Source organism: Pelmatolapia mariae, linkage group LG22, assembly GCF_036321145.2.
Source record: "Pelmatolapia mariae isolate MD_Pm_ZW linkage group LG22, Pm_UMD_F_2, whole genome shotgun sequence".
Lineage (NCBI taxonomy): Eukaryota > Metazoa > Chordata > Actinopteri > Cichliformes > Cichlidae > Pelmatolapia > Pelmatolapia mariae.
The window spans coordinates 23164532-23182665 of NC_086245.2; the positions used below are offsets into that span (position 1 = coordinate 23164532).

General features: G+C 40.5%; 1 protein-coding gene across 16 annotated transcripts in view; it reads left to right on the forward strand.

The window, feature by feature from the left end:
- adgrb2 (adhesion G protein-coupled receptor B2) overlaps positions 1-18134 on the forward strand; it is a 260606-nt gene that overhangs the window by 82276 nt on the left and 160196 nt on the right. For all 16 annotated transcript variants that reach the window (XM_065471127.1, XM_065471122.1, XM_065471125.1 and 13 more), the window contains exon 2: positions 1682-2585. In XM_065471127.1, the coding sequence (XP_065327199.1) occupies positions 1697-2585 (889 nt within the window). In that variant the 5' untranslated portion in view covers positions 1682-1696. The remainder of the gene's footprint in view (positions 1-1681; positions 2586-18134) is intronic.

Below are 18134 nucleotides of genomic sequence, written 5' to 3' on the forward strand. Positions count from 1 at the left end.
TTTCTAATAATCTACAGAGACTGCAAAGACTATAAGACCTTTTTCAACCATTTGATGTCCACCATTCCGCAGAGAGATTATTCACAAGTAGAACACATATATGACAGCTGCCAATTCCCTAAGAGTGGAAATCTTAGGAATATTCACCCCAAAGTCAGAACGTGCAATGTTCAGGCCTCAGTTAACATGTTAGATGTTAAAGTTTATGACATGACAAGTATGGCTTGTTTTGAAGAGAAAGCCTCTCCCCTCTAAAAAGATCATGTTGCATCTGAACCAACCATAAGACTTATGGAAAAATGTCCTTTAGACAGATGACACCAAAGCGGACACATTTGTGCTGATATGCTGTGTTTGGTATCGGCCAAATGCGGTGCTGTGCATTATGGTCAAACACCTCATACCATCTGTGAAGCACTGTGGTGGAGGGGTGATGAGTTGGCTTGTTTTGCAGCCACAGGACCCGGACACCTTGCCGTCATTGAGTCAACCAATGACTGTTGTATACCAAATTGTTCTAGAGTCAAATTTGAGGCCATCTGTCAATAGGTCATGAAACAGGACAATAACCCCAAGCACAGCTGAAAAAGTCCAGTTCAGACCTCAGTACATTTGAAATGGTGCTGGAGGAACTTAAGAGAACCATGAATCAATTAAGTTAAGAAAAAAAGCACATCAGCCCAGAAAGTTCCTCATTCATGAGATGGCTTTCCAAGTCCTGCATCTTTGCATCTGAACATATTAATTATATACAGCTCACTAATTCAAAGAAAATGGTTTTTTTTCTCTGCAGTTTCATTTTTTAATTCATCAATGAGTTTTTGTGGTATGGTGTAGTAGCTTTGTAAAGTTTTGTAATGTGTTTACAGTACGAAGTTATGGTAAAAGTATGTGTTGCCTTGAGGAATTTGTTGAATTTCAAAGCATAGTAATATTTTTTGTAAGAAAAAGTAGGTATTATGCTATAAGGTTATTGGTGGAGTGGTGCAAACATTTCCCATCTCCCACACATCCTCTTCAAACCACGATTATGCAGAACCACTTGAAAGTCTTAGGTGATGGAGCCGACACACTGAGAATACAAAAATATAGTGACTACTGTAGTTTCAAGCAAAATGCTAAAACACTGTATATAGAGGGGTTTTTTGTCAGCTGTGTGTGTGTGTTGTGTGAGTCAAAATCAGGCTGTTGGCGGACCCTCACTGTGTCGGTGATGGTAATAGTTTGCCAGAGCCTTGGGGGAGCTTCTCAGCAGGCGATGGTGTGTGTATGTGTACGTGATGTTGTCTGTGTGTTTGTGTGCACATATCAGCAGGAAAGGGTAGAGCAGGCCCCACAGTGCATGTCTCAACAGCCAAGTCATCAACCCTTTTAATCCAGCCCAGCAGGGATGTGTTTGTGTTTTTGACGGCGCTTGTGTGTGTACGTTTGAAGAACTTCGTGAGAAGTGCTGCCATGAAGTTGTTTATATTCTACTCTGAGGCGTGGCAGAAAGCTGTCCAAAACATTTTCAGCTTGATGTGATTTTTTAAATACAATATTGAACTTTTTCTCTTTTATCCGTGTCATGTTGATTTTGTTTGCTTGTGTTTGAAAATATTCCCTAATATGTCTAATGTCCAATCAGATCTCTCTCTATCCCCGCCTCACCCATCCTATTCTCTCTTCTCTCCCCCTGCAGGACGAATGTCATAGGATGAACACTGCTGGTGGGGTGTGTCTGTCTGTGCTGTCCTCTCTCCTGGCTGTGGCTGGGGCCCTGGCTGCCGTGTCTGCCCTCGCTCTAGCTCCTCTCTCTGCCCTGGCTGAGGCTGCCTATGGGGTTGCCGATAGCGTCCCCAGCACCGGGGCAGAGGGGGCCCCCTCGCCTTTGTCCTCACCATGCTCCAGCCTTGTAGCTGGGGTGCTCTATGGCTCTTTCTCCCTAAGGGAGCTTTTTCCCTCCAGGGCACCGGGTTGTTCCTGGTCTCTGGAAAACCCGGATCCCACCAAGTACTCCCTCTATCTCCGCTTCACGCGCCACCCTGTCATTTGTAGGACACACTCCCCCATGCTCCTTTCCCTTGACCACCACCTAGCCAATCAAAGCTGTCCCCTGCACTTACAGACGGCCACAGCCAGAGATCAGGAAGTCATCGATCTTTGTGGCAGCCGCACCAGTTCAGACGGACCTTACTCCTTTCTGCAGTTCGATAAGAACTTTGTCCAACTGTGTCTAACGAGACATCCAGCTGCAGATGAGCCTCAGGTATCTAAGGAATTGCTGGAGCTGAGACTGGTAGAGGTGTTACTCATTAACAACGAAAACTCCAGTCAGTTTACCTGCGGTGTGCTCTGCCGATGGTTCGAGGAGTGTTTGCGCACTGATCACAATGGAGACCAGGAGGTTTCTGATGGGGATGGTTGTGGGATGACCCAGACAGGCTGTATTTGTCCAAATCACAACATTATGGCACCACCTGTTCCTCTGCTCCCAGAGACACCGCACACTTTCAGTAACGGGTCACTGGCTCCTGATGACTGTTGCGTCACCGAACTGCACTCCAATGATGCAATCGCCATAGCGCCCCGAGATGTCCGACAAGGTAGGATTCCTTTCACTGTAATTTATGAGGTGGTGTTTCAGTGCTGTTCTTGCTATCTTCAGTGCATCACACATGAGCACACATCCCTATGTGAAAATTACTTTGGCCTTGTAACACAACGTGCAATAAAGCAAATCTCTAAGGCGCAAGATGACCCAAACACTCTGAGTTGTTTATTTTATGTATCTACTCAGAGTAACAAATGGAAAAGAAAAGTTTGTTATTGTGCCTTTTTGTAGCACCTCGAGAAGCGGTGGAGGTGGCGAGAGGGGGGTCACATTAGCTGCTTGACAGATAATTTATTATTTGAATTTTGTCTTTTGCATGTTGGCCTTTAATTAAAAAAAAACGAAGCAGTTCAAAGGAGTCCCTTTAAACCTTCCATCAAAAGATTTGTAATGCCTGACAGAAATTCAGCCTTTTGATCTATATTTTAGAGATTCCCCCATGTGGCCAAGAGGTGGGGCTCCCATGACTTCAGTTTACATGCTGAACGGTATTGTGTGTGTGTGTGTATCCATCCACTGAGAATGTTAGGACTAGATCAGATTTGACACCAATGGACAATATGCAAACCGTCTTTTCTACATCAATGAATTAGACACAAAGAAGACAATCCTTTCACGCACAATACACATGGAAATTTGTTTGCGTGTGTGCATCCGCATAAATCTGTTTTCTGCCTGCAAGCAACACAGATAAGTGCTTAATCCAAACAGAAATGGACAAGCACTTGTGCTAAAGCTTTCTAATCATTTCACTTCATCACTGCCACCAGAGTATTTAGTCTAATGTAATTAAATTAGAACAATATAGAGGTGATATACAGAGATGGAGTTTGCTTTTCAGGTCACATAATTGCATAATAATTTTCCTTTGGGTGCCTCATAAGCATGTTTGCAGTCTGAATAGTAATAATTAGAACCAGGTTATTGCTAGGCTTGGCCTTCCTTTAACAACACACTAACACACACACTAAGAGCTCTAGGGAGATTTTTACCTTGCTAGTGGGAAGGTTATCGTCTTCCGGATTTCATGAGCAGGGGAGCATTTATCATCTTATAACCTCATAGAGGAAGAAAAGGGTATACTTAAGGGAGATTAAGGAAGTGAGTCATTTACCATTTTGTCTTGACCTGATGTACTATTGCTTGAGAAAGTGCCATGTAACTGTTTTGGCCAAAAGTCAAACTGATAATGCAACTCTTTTAATTAATTCTAAGGGTTGCAGTGATATCCAACTTATGCCACTGTCCTGAAAGACCTCTTAGCTTTATTTTTGTGTCACTTCCATGAGACAATTATTTGCTGACATATTGATTAGCAGTCACATGTATGGTTTGGAGAAGGTGGCGCTATCAAAACGTCAGGAGGCAAAGCTGGAGATGCTAAGAATTTCAGTGCAGTGACCATAAGAGAGAGCATTAGAAATGACTGTATCAGAAGGGCAGCTCAGGTTTTGAGTTAAAGTTAGAGAGATAAGGCAACCTTTAATCTCCAAGGATAGGAGATATGCACAGGAAGGATAGTAGATATATTGGGCAAAGAATGTTGAATATGGCAAGCCAGGCAGGAGGACAAGAGAAAGACCACAGAGAAGATTTATGGATGTATTAAAGGAGGGTATTAAGAGGATTGGCGTGAGAGAGGAAAATGTTGGCAATAGGGTTTAGATGGATGCACACAATCCGCTGTGGGGACCCCTAAAGAGAGCGGAGAAGAAGAAAAAAAAAGATTAGTTAGCAACCAGCCACTGTCCACTCCTGCAGGATGTTCTCAACCACTGGTCTTCTGTAGAAAACATTTTTTTCTCGCCAGTTCCCTTTTGCAGTAATTATCCATAAATGTTAAAATTACTGTAAATCCAGGACTGTGCTGTCAGAGTAACAGCCATAATCTTGCCTTTACTCTGCTCCTGTCCCCTTTCTGTCGACTGAAAGATAAACAATTTTGCCCTCGCTGAGTCAGAGACACTCAAAAACAAAGCTTAAATGCCAGCTTTCTCCTTCGTGCCAGTCCACTTTTTGCCTTAATGCATGGTTGCCAACTTTCAACTGTCAGCTGTGGTGAGACTCAGACACTTTAAATTTAAGACGAAAACAAATAGTAAAAAATAGAACAAAGGAAATGAATTTTGACTTTAGTAAACAGGGCAGTGTCTGAGCCTTAGAACGACATCTGTATAAAAGAAAAATGAAACTGAAATGAAAAACTAAAACTGCTACTCTGTAACAGCTCATCTGTCTCAGTTGCAGAAAGACAGACTCATTTATTATTGATAATAAAAATAATAATTAATGACCTAACCCCTCATCGAGATGCATCTATTTACCATATTGCTTCCATAGTTAAGCAACAAATACAACTTCATTCCCAGCCAGAATTAGGCTACAATCAGTGGTGAGTATTAAAACAACTGTTAAAAGTTAAAGGTCAGTTGACTGAACTGAAACACATAAAAAATGTATTTTTTCTGATAGTGATGGGCGAGTGTCGGTGCTAAAAAAAAAAAAAAAAAAAAAAAAAAAAGAGGTTTTGGCACAAGAGTTAGGAAATTAGCGGAAAAGCATATAAAAACAAGCACATCAAAGAAGAAGATGAAATAAGGCAGGGTTGCCAACTCGCGATGGGAAGCCATGATGGGAACTAAATATACTGCAGATCTTTCTTCATAAATTTTACATAAGCAATCCACTGGACATCTAATTAGCTGAACTCACAACTAAAACTTCTGAAGGTAACAATTCTATAGATCTTTTCCTTGAAATGGGCAAACAGATCTAGTTACACCGAGTTACACAATCAGTATCTTTAGATTTTAGATTTATAGATGAGGTAAATGCATGATCAACAGAACTTTCTAATTCGTCATGAATACAAGTTAAACTCAGCAGGGCTCAGTTGAGTTTCTTGTTTTAACAAAAGTAATTTATCAACACAGTTTGCATTGTTAAGCCATTTGAATCTGAAATCTACTTTTCTTCCTTTTTACAAGATGACCTCAACCAGTACAGTAATCAAACTGCACTAAATATGACCTAGGCTGTTAATCAGTGCCAGAGGCATCAAATGATGAGTATTTACTTGTGAAAAAAGCCTGTTTGCTCTTCATCCACGGAGTTGGCAAAGAAAGAATTTATCTATGTAGTTTATTAGAGTGACACTTTGCTCAACCAGGTCTTTAATACGGCATATGTGTATTTTTCTATAGGCGTCTCAGTGGATGCTGGCAGTGAGAGATGGTACTTTGTAGAGAAACAGTTCATAGTAAATTCAACAAACTTGTTTGCAGAATATGAAATTGAATCTCCTCTATTGACACTGACTCTTCGAGGAGTAAACTAAACAATAATAATGACTCAACTCTCAAATCTAACTTTCTCAAATTTGCTGCGAATGTCTCAAATGGCAGAGAGTATGGAAAGTAATGCAAACAGATTGCTTTTCCAGTTTAATAAACATGTAACCTTGGGCTTTTCCTCAACTGCTGTAAATAGTTTGCAGTTTTAGTTACTCTAAAAAGCTGGACTTGGACATGACCTGCAATGTACGTATTCCTAAAACAGCAAAAAAGCCATAATGCAACATGTTTATGCTTTAAAAGGCTTTTCTCTATATTTTTGTAACTCTTGTGCTTATGATGTGATTCTTAGAGCTAACTGTTACACCACGACCATGAGCAAGTGAAGGCACATTTCAGTTCCTGAGATGTTTTGTGGCTGAATGTCAGGTCTGCTTGATAAAACTCAGATCCCCGGCTTTTCCAATCCATGAGCAGCTGTCTCCGCCCACACCTGATTTCTTCCACATAACCATTTTGTATTAAGCTAAAAAAAAAAAAAAGGGAAAAAGGAAAAGGAAATACAAAGTGCTATCATACATGTGCACACATTAGCATGTGGCTAATATTTACAGTTGAAAGTTTGTGACGATGCTTATTTCCACGTGCTATTTTTTCCTATGGTCTTTACATGTTGTGCTTTTTCCCCTTCTTTCTTTTCTAAAACTGAAAATATTACAGCTAACTCTCCTTTGCACACTAATCAAATGCACTTACTAAAATGGACAGAGATCTCAGCATTACATAAAAATATTAATTTCACATTCTCGTGTTCTTATTTCTATTGCGGTAAAAAGTGAGCTTGAAGGCTTTGCTCCTGCAAATACACAGGATCCTTTAGATTTCTATTTGGAATGAAGGGCAGCCTTGCTTGAGTGAATTATTTGGCCTTTTTAAAGATGAAGAGAGAAAAACCATTTCTTAATCTAGCCAATTCTTAATGGTGAACTATACTTATATATCTACACAGCAATGACAGAATACATTAAATCTTCAAAGGAACTCTCAAATAAGATACCCTGATTGCATGTCTTTAGTGCATGTGGGTTCAATTAGTACATTTCTGCTATTAAATTGCTGATGAAAATAGAGACCATCCATTATGTCCACCCTATTCTAAGATCCTGTGTAATTTATATGATAGCTTGTAATTTTACTCCTTCATGTCATGCCTGTGATTTGTCAATTATGTATTCATAAAGTCCGCACGTGTGCCAACAACAGCACTGTGATAGATGACAGATGGCTTCTCCTGGTGTATGAAGTGTAAGGATTAAGTTGATGTCAAGACATGGAGTTCCTTGTCATGTCAGCTCGTGGCTTCCACCACATTTGCCCGTAGCTTCTACCTCACCTAATCAGAAAATGGCAATAAACAGCAGATTTATCTTACCGTGGTATACTATATTTCTTAATATCATGAGCTGTTCTGGATCCCGAGGACATAAGAACGTCTCATTTATGTGAGAGACAGCTGAACGGAGAGTATGAAGCTAACATCATTGTTTTCAATCGTTCATCAATCATTTGTGAGAGAATTACACCATCCTGTGTGTGTTGGCTCATTCATCACGCTACAATATCTACCGTAGTTGCCCTTTGATTTAATTAGTAGGCATGCACATATTAAATTGGGGCTCTAAGTGGAAGCTTCCTTCTCAAGTTTGCAGCAAAGGCTGTAATTTGGTGCTTGTTTTTCTTTTGTTATTCATCGTATTATTTGCACTAGTTGGTATTAGGAATGAAAAGACTGCTGTTGTAAGCACAGAGAAGTGTCAGTTTAAATAATGTACTCTTTAGGAAATACTATAGGATGCAGCCTCAAGCTAACCTTAAAAAAATCCAGCCTCTGTTCTCCATGCCAAGAAGACGGGAGTCCATTCTTTCAAAGAAAAAAAGAAATCCTACATAAACTGCACTGGTTGCATTTTACTTAAATGCAACATGGTTTATATGTATTGCTATTCTTTAAAAAATAAATAGAAAAATTTAATACAGTAATTTTATTGTAATTTTTCCTTTATTTATTAAAAAAAAAAGCTCAACCTTTACAGTAAATACCAGCACTTTGTTGTTATTAATTACTATTGTCAAAATAATTTTTTTGGGTGTAGACGTACACAGTCTTATGTTCTTTTTCTTTCTTTCTTTCTTCCTTACTTTTATTTTGGCACTGGAGTGGAAGTAAAGTTCAACCCATAAATATAGGAATGAAGCAGCTGAAGAAGTGTCCACTGCCTCCAGTGCAAGCGCAATCTGGCTTTGTGCTGTCATGACACATTCAGGTCATGTTTGTAATGTCCACCAGCAGTGTTTACAGATGCAGGAGAGCAAGGACAGCTGGACTTGTCTTTGACTTGTATTTCTCTTACTTTAATCTGAGTGACTTTGATCAGCTACAGTGGTACACAATGATTCATTCCTTTAACAGTCCAGTACCACAGAGACCTGTGCACATAATAAAATATGCTCAAGTTTCATAAATTGTTGGAAAAAAAAACCATCTATTTCAGGATGACAGTTTTTGTAATACACAATGCTGTTCAAATGTCTTAAGTCACCCAATTTTTATTAGGATAATAACAAAATTTGTGCAGTGATTTATTGAAATGTGCAAATGTAAATGGAAATATAGTGCGTAAGGCAAAAACTGAGTTTGTACAATTCTAAAGAGCTTGAAAGTCAGTATTTTGTATTACCTTTCTGGTAATTTTACTTTGTAAATGGAGGCATTCAAAGCTCTTCTTTGAAGAAGCTTGACCCGCCTTTTGTACTTTTACTAATCAACATGATCCCACACTGCTTCAATAATGTGAGTTCTTCTTGTGGAATTTGGCATTTGAATAGTTTCTTGACAGCCAAACTTCCACTGAGATCATTTCTGTGCCGGCTTCCATGAACAAAATGAATAAAGAAGTGATGGATGGCTTAGGACTTTCACACATGTCTACAGTATTTTACTATGCTTAGTTACAGATACTTCATGGCAAGTCTGCATGCTTAAATGTTGACATCTGAATTTCTGTGAGTAAGGTGTCGTTAATTTCCATATACGCTTCATTATCCAGCTGTCAAAAGGTCACTTTGCTGGACATCTGCCTTAATCCCTGCACATTCACACATCCATACTGCACACACTCACACACACAGTTACAGCATTTCACTTCCAAGGGAATTCATGTTAGCACAGATTCAGGTTGCGGATTATGTCATATGCATGTGGTAGGGGTGTAGAAAGAGGAGGTGGAAACACAGAAAGGAGGAAATTAGAGAGGAAACTGGGATTTGACGAGAGCTCTGGGGACCAGATCAACCTTCCATTGAGCAGAAGCCAGTGGTCCGTCACTTAAAAATACACACTTACACACGCACACCTAGACACAGACACACACACAAGCAGTCAGTTCATCCCTTCCTCACGGAATACTATCGCTTCTTGGTAATTAGAGCGGAGAGAAGTGTGTGCTTTTTCTTGTGTATCTCGAGCAACATGGGTAATATGTGTTTATTCTCACAGTGTGCTGGTACACTGTATTTACATACAGGTGTTTGCATAACCCTTTACCCAAACACATACAAACACAATGAAAAATGCAGGCTGCAAACACACGCCACGGCTTATGACAAAGAGTAATTGCATGCCATACAATACAGTAGCTGCGGAGATATTTTTTCCCTAAAAGAATGGAGCACGGCCGTGTGTGTGTGTGTGTGTGTGTGTGTGTGTGTGCGTGTGCGTGCGTGCGTGCGTGTGTGTGTGTGTGTGTGCGTGTGTGCGTGTGTGTGTGTGAAAGACTGTGGCAGGAGAATTAGTATTCTGCGCACATGGTCTATGACTCTCTTACTGAACGGGCTCAGCACTGAGCCCCTTTATGCTCCAGCAAAGGCCCAAACACTCACATAAACACACACACACACACACACACACACACACACACACACACACACACACATTGATAGACATACACACCTTGTCATTTAAATCCTTTCCCATTTTCTCAACAGATTGCTTTGGATCAGTATGGATTGGAACATAGTACACAAGCCAACTTCCTGCTGATGCCATTAAATATGCCACAAATCAAAATTATATTGTATATTGTGTATTTTCCAATAAATATGACCTCTGTCCTCTTTTTCTTACATTCTTTTTTTTTTCTTTTTTTTGCAGATGGCACAATACATTTGCATAGTATGCATGCTTGCTTGACTCCTACATGTTGTACTCTGCCACTATGTCTTATTTTGCCTCCCACCACTGCCATCTGCACATATAGATTCAAGATGTTTATTCTCAGTTTTTGACACAGACTTTGGTTTTTTTTAAGCGGGTTGTATTCTGTTAGAATTCAATAATGTGAGCTGTGTTGATGTGTGATATTGCAGGTGTTAACTCCAATACAAAAACAGCTTATAAAAGGCAATTTTAGACTGCATCGATCCTCCTTGAGTTCTGTAACTCCTCTCCAATTAGCGTCTTCAGATATCTCGCTGCGTTCCAATTGCATCCATTGTCGTTTCCGGTGCACTGGTTAGCCTTTTGAGTTGAAAAAGAAAATGTACGATGTTTAAACTCAATTTGTGTTTTCAACAAAGACAGAATTTGATCCATAAATGATCCATAAACAGGTAGACACAATGACTTTTTTAACACCAAAGGATTAAAAAAGTATTGCAAAAAGCATATACTCTCACTCCCTCATGCATGCATTGACCAATTTCCTTCACCTCTAAATAGATATATTGATTTACTAAATTTTAAATGATCTAGTAAACTTCCTGTTTGTTTGTTTGCTTCTGTTTCTTTTTTCTTTTCTTTTTTTTACCCCTGTGGTGATGAGGGCAAATCTGCATGGTATACCAAAGGCTTAAGTGGGTTTTGACCTTTTCATCTCATTTCTCTCACCAATCAGTCATGGCATATGGCTGCCCCTCCCTGGGCCTGGTTCTGCTGCAGGTTTCTTCCTATTAAAAGGGAGTTTTTCCTTCCCACTGTAGCTAAGTGCTTGCTCAAAAGAGGTTGTTGAGGTTGTTGTAGTTTTCTCTCTATTATTTTGGTGTCTTTACCTTATAAAATAAAGCACCTTGAGGTGACTGTTTTGATTTAACGCTATATAAATAACATTTAATTCAATTCAACTGAGCTCAATTGAATTAAACTGAAAAACCTTATCAGTCAGAGAATATTTATGAAAGGAATTGGCAATATGTTCTCCAGGAACATACTATACCAATACTAGCTTACTGAGAACAACATAAAAAGTGTGAACACACATATAACATTAAAATGCATACATACACACACACACACACACACACACACACACACACACACACACACACACAAGAGAATATAGTACAGCAGAGTTTCAGTAACCTGGCCCCGTGTTGAAAATGCCTTTCAGATCCCAAGGGTGTAACTGGTCGAGGGAATAAGATGGGGGGCAAAGGTTGGTGCTGAATTAGGTCTATCACTCTGTCTGCACCTAATGAAAGTTGTATGATGTTAGGAGGCGAGGGAAGTCAGAGTAAGATTGTGAGCGGGATATTTTAGGCCAGCGGAAGTTTTGAGCGACATGCGAGGAGATGAAGTGAAGCGAGGGAGATGTGGTTAAGGCACCAGTGGGCCAAATTAGATAGCCTCTAGAGAGCCCCCATCCCATGCATACCCATCATTTGAGACTGCGTGCACTGTGCAGCGTGTGTGTATGCCTGCGTGTGTGCGTGAGTAGAGAGTGAGAACAAGAGCAAGTGTGAGTTAGTGCGAGCGCCTAGGATATTTGTGTGTGAATGAGTGGATGACGAAAAACCTCAGAGCTACAGCGTCTCTCAGAAGGCTCTCACAGCTTTAGAGTGGCCATAGAGCGATTCGTTGATAATGGGATACAATGATGTATTACAGCGCAGACACACACATAGATGCACACTCACATAGTCTGTATCACTCTCTGGCCCACTGACTCCCAAAGTCAAGCTCCGATGACTTCATGTGATCGATTAACTGCAGAAAATAGACAGGCATTCCACAGAGCACCTGTGCCCACAGTCACATGATACAATCCCCACAGGAGGCTAGCGTGCATGTGGATGCGTGTGCAATTGTTTGTTGGACTTCCAGTTGCGTGATGATATTAAAAAAAAAAAAGCATTCCAATGTCAAACTCCAACCATGCAAATCTCTGTGACAGGGATGACATTTTGCGTAAAGCATCAGCCTCTGCGGTTTTATAAAGAGTGAAAAAAACAAGAAAAAAATATGTTGGTGTGGCACCACTTGCTGATTTTCAAGCACACACCCCTGCGTTGTTTTGGCAACAGTGACATTTCATGTGAGCGAAACGTTGACATGCAGTTTGAAGCAAAGCATTTGATTTTAAGCAACTATCTGTGGGATGCAAACGGCGGTTCACCTGCATGACAAAATTCTTTTGTCTTTGCTTTGACAAGAAGACAACAAAAGCCTTTGCCTACATACAGTGGCAATTTGATCCATCACAATTAGCTTTATAGCTGTGCAGTGGAGCACGTGATGCTAATGTGGCTATAGGTACTATTCCACTCCCAGCAGCCCAACTGTAGGTGACATTTATCTATGTTTTTCACTGACTTTTAGTGTTCTTCTCCTCTGACTTTCCTTCTAACATCAGTGGAATGCCATGAATTATGTTAGGACGTTTGTATTCCCTCAGTTCATGTGCTCATCTGTTATGGCTGGGTGTTGTTGCCTGCTTAAAGTGTTCCAATATATTGTTTTAAATTGGAAAAGAGGAGCAGACGATACAGTTTATATCAGTTTGATTTGACGCAACACTTTTCTCCTGTAAACTCTCCAGCTTGTGGACCCTATCCCACCACTCCCTGCGCATCTTCAGTCCTGCTCGCTACACACTACTCATCAAACCATAAATAATAAGTGATGTCAAACATAATATTAAAAAGCACTGAAACACAGAAAGTGCTGAGCATCCACTATGTCACTTTAGTGCTTTAAGATGTTAGTTTGGATCAACCCAGCTCTTCAGAACACCAAGCAAAGCAGAGCAGCTCCCGTATTACTCCCAGACTCAACAATTGGAATTACCATTCATCACATATATGGGGCCTCATAGTATCATATTATCCTAACAGAGAAATCTTCACTCTTGAAGGACAAGTTTACCAGTGATTCTCCCATTTTACTTTAGTTTTTTCCCCATATTTTTTAACAATACATTGAATTTTACCATCCATGGACCCCACTAACAGTGTGAGTATGTGGAATCAGTTAAATGTTTGGGCTTTTGAGACAGTCACCCTAAAATAAAGCTTAAAACTTTCTTTCTTTTTTTTAAATTGAAACTTATTATTACGGGCTCAGTCACACAATAGCAAAATTATGATGTCAACCTTGTGACTTGGAAAAACTTAATTCCATTTTTTTTGCTCTTTATATTCTGATTCTAATTCTATATAAAAGCAAGGTTGCCAAGTGTCATTTTGCACTGAAACTGCTGTCCTGCAGTAACTTTGTCTCTATTTGTGGAGGAGTTTCTAAATTTCTGTTTTAAATCTATGATTCTAGGGTTCTGATTGAGCTCTGATTGTAAGCCGTTTATGTCCATTTCTAGAGTTAGCAAAGTTTAATGTTAGTATTTTGTATATGTAGATGGCACCATATTATCGCAAACAGATTGCATTTAATTGCCAACTTGTCCACACTGCTTCGCAAGCTCCATCCTAATGCTGTTTCATCACCATCTTGAGGCAACAAAGTTCCTTTGGAGACAGCAGCAGACTGCAAATGTTTCAGACCCGTCCTCATCTTTAAAGCAACCATTTCAAAGGCCTATGTTTTCACTCCTTGTGCATAAATATATATTGCGTGTCAGTCGTTTTTTTCCCATTCTTTTCTGCAGTTTGTGTCTTTGTTATTGTGTTATTCGGCAGATCTCTATGCTCCTCTATCCTGTCTTCTTTTTCTCCTCTTCCTCCAGCCAGTTGCAGCAGATGGCTGCTCCACCCTAAGCCTGGCGATTCTGTTACAAGGAAGTTGTCTCTCACTGCTATTGCAGTGAGCGAGCTTATACAGGATCTAATCGTTGAGTTTTCTTTCTCTAAAATTGTGGGGTCTTACTGTACAACACAAGACGAGATGGCTGTTGTTGTGGCGTGATAGCCATTGATGTGGCTTTGTGTCGACATGGATACTTGCTTCTGATTTCTTCTCTAATTCTTCAAAATAAAGAACAGGAACTGTTCAACAAATGTGACTTTGCTGTTGATTGAAAGCAACCTTTTTGCTTGTACCTTTTCTTGACAGGTATACTGTGCCACTCCAACAACTCACCAAAAAAATCCCCAACACACAGTAGCCCTGGTGAATAGCATGTAAGCTTTTACAAAGTAATTGTTCCCAGTGCATCTTTTCCACTCATAGTTCAGCCATGCGTGGGAAGTGCAATGCTTTGACCCATGTGGTAAACAACTGGCCACCTGAGCCCACAGCAGTTACTTTGCATGTGTATCTGCTTTTGTATCAGCATTCACAGCATAAAACGCATTTGCTCTTGTGACCGTATATGTGCGCGTGGTGGAATGTGAGGAGATAATCTTACTTGCTGGGACATCTGGAAGATTTATGGTGGCAGTATAATTACTTCTTGGTACAGTAAGTGATTTAACACATGTGGAACCTGCCACCTGTCAGGTGGAATGAGGCTGGAAACGTCTTTGCAGTTGATAACCAGTGGTGATCTAATGCTCTTCTGAAGGTGCTATGGATACTAACATCCATTTCAAGAAGTGAGCTGATGGTATTGTCACCAGGAGAGACATAGTAAGACAGACAGAGGAGGGTTATTGATACCAAGCATCAAGGCACATGACATATTGCCTGCCATTATGTAAATCTGTTTTTTACTTCCCAGTATCAAGGAAAGACACATTCCCATGCTGCTGCTGCTGCCGGGGTGCATTTAAGTTCAAAGACCTGTAAGTGTATGTCGTCCTGAACTGTTTCTATTCTTGATGCATGATGGAGAACTTACCCTGGTACACAGCCCTGAAGGAAGATGGGGTTTTATAGCTGTGTGTGTTACCTCTCACTGGCATTTGCAATCCGTCTGTCCGACATTCAGGGTGTGTCCACTGCAAAATCATATAAAAAAAATATTAAAAGAAAAATGGAGAAAAGGTTTCCCCAGTGTTTGTCTTATCTTTAGTGGAATTCATACTTTCTGATTAGAACCTATATCTGTGGAATTAAAGTGGAATTTTGCAGGTGTGTGTGAGGGGGAAAGGACCTGGTAATACGACGTTGTGACGCTGAGATTTGTTGTTCAGGTCAATTTCATCCCACAGCTTATTAGCATGGCCTAGCACTTCATGCTCTATCATTTTGCCACAAGTGACTTCCTTGATATTTTTGTGAAGTTTGGCTGGTGACACTAAAGATCATCAGTGTCTTAATCTTAAATTGACATTGGCATACTACTGGCTGTCCTGAAGGCTAAATTACCCTGTTGCTGAACAGAGTAATCACCAAAATGTTGCAAACTGAAAGCATGTTCTCATTCCTGTGGCATAAAGTAGTGCCACTTTTGTAAATGCCACTGTCGCATTTCTTTACAAGGTGTCTGTTAGTGGCTGTGTGTGATGCACCAGGTTATGACTGTCTCTTGTTAGTGTGAAAGTGTGTATTTTAACCCGCGCCGCAATCCTTTCCTAAGCCTAACCAAGAAGTTTCAAATGCCTAAATCTAACCAGTGAGTGAAAGCAAAACAAGGCAAAGTGGGTAACACTTTGCACAAATGGGACCCAGTTTGTTGGCGTTACTTATACCTGCTGCTTAGTGATGGGAGGTCCAGCTCTTCTATTTTAGCCTAATTTAACAATTAGGAATGTTTTTTGCGCTGGGAGACAATATTTTTATTCATTTACTACTACTAAGGAGATCATACTTGGGATTTAAGGCCTGGACAAAAGTTTGAAATGAAAAATGGCTGAAAATAAAAATGGGTGTGATTTCAGCCAGCGCCTCATTTTAGCTTTGCAGTCTCCAGCAGGGCTGAGCAGGAGCAGCTGAAGATTCAGCCCTCCCTGTCGTCGTTTACTACAATGAATCGGCTCACTCACAAATGACACATCACTATTGCTGTCCCTGTAAAACTATGTCATCTTTTTTTAAAAAGGTGCAGGATCTCCTGGTCGTCAACCAGGAGATTGTTGACGACAAGGTCAGTTGCATCTGCTATTTTCTACAAAAGGTTGGACTTATTCTGTATTTTCACGTCCTTTGAGCCGTCAGATTTTTTAATGAATTCTAGAATAAATGTAATTACTTGCCTCATGAAAGCATTGCATTTCTTTAAGATTTATATGAGGGAACTCATTGCAGATTCTTATGTATGAAACTACGATTTACTTATCATGAAAGTACCAGATCATTCTGGGACACCTGCCCGCATCACATCTTTATTCTTAATATACCCTTTATGATATGTGCACATGGACACTCTTCCCCCCTCCAATGTCTCCTCTGGTGAACTTATTTGTGTTCATTTGGCTTGACAAGAGGGGAATCTGTTTGCCAGACACATGATAGCCTCCCATGGACAAAGCTATCTATCTTAATACAGCAAGGGAAACTTCACTCTCTCTCAGACACTCAGACACACAGACACACGTAGTTCTTCCTGAAAACCTAGTGTGTGTTTCAAACACTGTAGATGTGAATTTCAAAATCATTCCCAATCACTAAGCATGACCTTTGTTTGTCTCCTGTGACTGAGCTATACAATCCCTGGAATTTTAAATCTTCCGTTTTTCGTATACATAGCTATTCATTTTCAGAGGCTATCTGTGAAAATAGCTGTAATTCCTAAAAAAGTTAAAGCAATACTTTTATTAAACCCTTTGAATTAAAGCTGAAAGTCTGCACTTCAATCAAGTCTTGATTGTTTGATCCACTCTGGTGGTGGACAGAGTGGTAACTGTGAGAGAGACTGGCCCTGAATACTGGATCAGAAATACACAAACACACATTGGAATGCTCACAAAGATGAATGTGCACTTAAAAAAAGAAAAGCATACACACAGCACAACACAAACGCCCATCGGCTTGCAGCGGAGAGGGAGATATAACAGTTCCTGCAATGGGAATCTGGCAACGCTGCCCAAGATGAACACAATAGCTTGGCATGAAGGTGATCACGTGTGTGCTTGTGAGTGTGCGAAGGAAGCAAGAAAGGGCACTGTGGGCAAGCGAGTCGATATCTGACAGCAGCCGCCTCCTGTAGCTGGAGTACAATTCCCCCCAAAACATCAAAACAGCGAGCTGCGAATGGTGACCACCGAGTGACAGCCACTCCTGCCCTTGCGAAGTCAAAGTCAGACTTCAAAAACAAGCGTGACTAGTGCCTCTCTTGCTCTCCCTCTGCCTCGTGCGCTCTTTTTGTCAGTGCACATCATCGTCACCAGCCGGTGTGTGGCAATTAAATATATCCCTGGGCAATGACGCCCTATTTAGAAATCATTACAAGACAAGGAAATCGTGCCCCTCGTGTTTAGCAAAAACACACGGGAAAGTGTATGTGCCCATCTGCTTGTCTGTGCGTGTGTGTGTGTGTGTGTGTGTGTGTGTGTGTGTGTGTGCTGGTGGGTTTCCTGTGCATCCCTTACTTTCGCTATCCGTCATTCTGTTCCACTCATCCATGGCTCTTTGCTTCCAAGATAACTCTCCCCCTCAGACAGTTTCCAGGAGAGCAGTAAATCCTCTCCTTCCTCCTTTTACCCTGGCCTCCTTCCCTATATGTCAGTTATAGATGTTATCATCTGCATGTAATAGAAACAGAGCAGTGGGGAGCTATGGTCAACTACATAAGTGCACATGCTGGAAAACTGGATGTCAGGGCATTTTAGGTAGTGGTCAGTAGTACTTTAATATTCCTTTTTTTTTAACAGCATTCTTGACAGGAAAGAATATTTCTGCTTTTGGGAGGTTTTTTGTGTGTTTTTACAGAGCAGCCGACTCCCAGAACAATTTCCTCCTGTTTCTGCTCCTTTTTTGATCTCCTCGTTTCTTCGTGTAATCGGAATCTTACATAAAAGGAACCTTGCTGTTTATAATATTTGATTGAAATAGTTTGCTTTAATGCGATCATCAAAAATGAAACAAAAAACAGAACAGAAGAACAGTCACAGGCTTGCGTCCAATTACAGACTTTCCATTA